Below are 3,416 nucleotides of genomic sequence, written 5' to 3'. Positions count from 1 at the left end.
ATTCTATAAAATTAATAATATTTAGATAAATAGCTAAAATAAAGAGCATGGTTGGAGTAAAAACATAAAACAGTCGATAGGCAAAATAAAATATATACTTTATAGTAATATTTAGATAGGTAAAATGCCTATTACCATTGGAGATATCTAAATACTTTTATTTTTTTATCTCAAAATATTTACAATTATAAAAATTTTAAAAATCTAAAAATATATCTAATAATTATAAATATTTTGAGACAAGAGGACACATAACCACATTAATTGTGGGCACACCACATATTGACCCCATACCAGATTAGCAAAACAAAAAGGTGAAGTCACTTTTTAGGAGTGGGGGGTTGACACTAATTACTAAACAATGTTTTAACACTCACTGTATTCATTAGTCATGACTCATGCCAACCTTTCCCACCACTCTCTTTCATTGATTCTCACCTGAAAACCTAATGAGGGTCTTTACCCACCTCCCTAAAAGTCAGCAAAGCTGAGATATAGTCATCAAAGATGAAGATCTTACATACTAAAACTGACTCATGAAACTCTGTTTGTTCATTCTTTTCATTCATTTCTTGACACATGGCCACTCCAACTCTGATATCAACATTGGCTATAGGGTCACCCTTGCCGTCCCTATGGAATATAGCTTGGGTTTCATTGGAAGAGCTTTTATAATGGAGACTGACCAAATGGCACCAAAATTTAAAGTTGCATTAAATGTTGAAGCTGTGGAGGAAAAGTACTCATGTTCCATTGATGTTTTGCTTGGGGATGTGAGGGTGTGGAGTTCTGGCCATTTGTCGCGATTTTACGCGACAGAGAAATGTGTAGTCGAGCTGACGCAGGGCGGAGATCTGCAGTTGAAAGGTCAGAAGGAGCAAGTTGGATGGCGAAGTGGGACTTCTGGACAAGGTGTGCAGGTAAATTTTATTTGGAAGTATTAGCGAGGATCAATATTTCGTTTTGTTTTTATGTTTATTGAAACGATTGAAACATTTTTGTTTTTTAAGAAATTGAAACGAGACGTTTGTGGAATACTAAAATTTCAATGTTTCTACTAAAACATAATCAAACGGACTGAAACTCTACAAAACATAACAGTGACTTGTTTCGACACTGATTAAGAATATTTAACAATGTTCATTTCTATTGGTCTCTGTTTTATCAGGGAAAAAAATAAAAATAAAAAATAAAATCTGATATTAAAGAAAAGTACTGAATTTAATAGAAAAAAAAAACAGAAAAAATAGAGAGGGGACGGTAAAAACAAGCATGATTGAGTCTTTGTTTGTTTGTTTGTTTTTTTTAATACTAGAATTTTGTGCTATGTAAATGTTTTTTCTGACATTGGCAAACCTCTTTCCCAACAAAGCCTATAAACATTTTGTTAATGAACTTCTAATATTCATAAACCTCAACACACGTTTAATTATTCAATTATTTCGAATGTATCAACATTTAGATATGTTTTAGTTTTTATTTCCAAACAATTTCATTTTTTTCCCTTCATTTTCTTTACGTTTTTCTGAAACGTAGTTTCCAAAATGTTTCTGTTTCCAAACTAATGCAAACATTAGGCCACTAATGTTTCTGCTATTGAACCTGTATTTCTGCAGAGACTGAACTTGCTAAGAACTGGCAATCTAGTGTTAGTAGATGATCTCAACATGATCAAATGGCAGAGTTTCAATTTCCCAACAAACATAATGCTTTGGGGACAGAGATTGAACGTTGCGACTCGCTTGACTTCTTTCCCCTCCAACTCAAGCAATTCATCATTTTCCTTTGAAATCCAGAACGATAAGATCGCGCTCTACTTGAACTCTGGCAAATTGAAGTATGCCTATTGGGAATTCAAGCCTCCTGACAACCAAAACATCACATTTATCAAAGTGGGTAATAAAGGATTAGAGTTATTCGGCGACAAGTACACAAAAATCACCCAGATTCCTTCAGGCAGGCTTGAGCCATTGCGGTTTCTGGCATTGGGGAACGAAACAGGCAATTTGGGGCTTTACTACTACTCACCTGACACGGGTAATTTTAAGGCCTCATTTCAAGCACTGAACAGCACTTGTGATCTTCCACTAGCATGTAAACCTTATGGTATATGTACCTTATCCGATGTGTGTTCGTGCATGCGATTCATAACAAGAGATGGGTTCAACTCTGGTTGCAGCAATGGAAGTTCTGTCGGGTTTTGTAGCAAAAATCAAGTTGAAATGGTTGAGTTACAAGGTGTTACTAGTGTACTTAAGGGTACACCAGAAAAGGCTAAGTATGTTAGCAAAGAAGTGTGTGCAAATTTGTGTTTGGATGATTGTAAATGTGTTGCTGCATTGTATTCAAAATTGGGAGATTGTTTTCTGTATGGAATTGTTCGTGGGGTGAAACAGGTTGCGTGGGGGAGCGGGTTGAGTTACATGGTTAAGGTGCCGAAGGGAACGAGTGGGAATCATGGGAAGAGTTCTGGTTTGAAAAAATGGGTTTTTGTGATTGTAGGAGTGGCTGATGGATTGATCATCGCGCTTGTTTTGGGAGGGACTGGGTACTATGTGATTCAGAGAAGAAAGAACTTAGGGGATGACAACAATAGTACATGACCTTATATGATTCATTGTTTCTTGTGAGAATTGTAGATCAATATACAATTTTTTTGAGTGGAATAGAAAATTTGCATCAATTATTTTTAGAAAAGAGAAAATCTGAGGCCCATAAAGGGACATGAATTATCAGCCAAGAATCATCTTTGTGCAGTTTGATTGTAGAGTTAGGAGAGTAGGCCAAGAATGTGGCGGATGCGTCAAAAGTGAGGACCCCAGGTTCAATTTATTTGTTTTTTGTTTTGTTTTTGTCAATGCGGTCCTTGGGAAGTTACCTGCCTTTGAAGGAATTTGGGCACAAGGGAATGATGTAATATTGGAAAAAGAAGGAAGAATCAGAGAATAAAAAGAAAAAGAAAACCACTGACATGTCACAACAGTGACAAATTATACATTCTGTCAAGTAAGTTTTTATCAGTATTTGGACCCAAAAAAAAAAAAAAACCCGAGGTAAGCTCATTCCATTGATTACTTCTATTTTTATTTTTTAATTTATAAATTTCACTTACAAAAAAGCATTATTCTATGTTCTTGGGCGCGGGTCGGTTGTAGTCACGAAACCTTCAATCCGTTATCCGTCCGCCAGATTAGCAGATTGGAGAAAATCAATCCGCATCCGTTCGCCAATCCGGCAAATGTGGATTGAGCGGATTGACGGATGGATACGAATCGGTTTAACAGTTTAAAATTTTATAAATTTTCAACATAATTCAATTTGTGCACTTCCTCAAAAAAAAAAAAAAAAGTATTACAGTCAATGGCTTAAAAAAATATTACAATCATTACATGTCTCATCCAAAGAATAGAAAGTTT

At 35.5% G+C, this 3,416-nt stretch overlaps 1 protein-coding gene and 1 long non-coding RNA gene across 2 annotated transcripts; one reads left to right on the top strand and one right to left on the bottom strand.

Moving 5' to 3' along the window:
- Window positions 1–334: 334 nt before the first annotated feature.
- On the top strand, window positions 335–2,997 carry LOC114278954 (D-mannose binding lectin protein with Apple-like carbohydrate-binding domain-containing protein). Its single transcript, XM_028221109.2, has 2 exons — window positions 335–920; window positions 1,617–2,997. Exons 1-2 carry the CDS (start codon window positions 537–539, stop codon window positions 2,601–2,603), a joined length of 1,371 nt encoding a protein of 456 aa, XP_028076910.1. The 5' UTR covers window positions 335–536; the 3' UTR covers window positions 2,604–2,997.
- LOC114278955 (uncharacterized) lies at window positions 1,405–2,168 on the bottom strand. The gene is made up of 2 exons (XR_003635123.2): window positions 2,029–2,168; window positions 1,405–1,863 (listed from the first exon to the last, which is right to left on the bottom strand). It is a non-coding gene; the product is annotated as an uncharacterized LOC114278955 (long non-coding RNA).
- Window positions 2,998–3,416: the final 419 nt, after the last annotated feature.

The sequence above is a fragment of the Camellia sinensis genome, chromosome 3 (assembly GCF_055761805.1).
Source record: "Camellia sinensis isolate YWXY chromosome 3, ASM5576180v1, whole genome shotgun sequence".
Lineage (NCBI taxonomy): Eukaryota > Viridiplantae > Streptophyta > Magnoliopsida > Ericales > Theaceae > Camellia > Camellia sinensis.
This window is presented reverse-complemented; position numbering and strand designations above follow the sequence as displayed.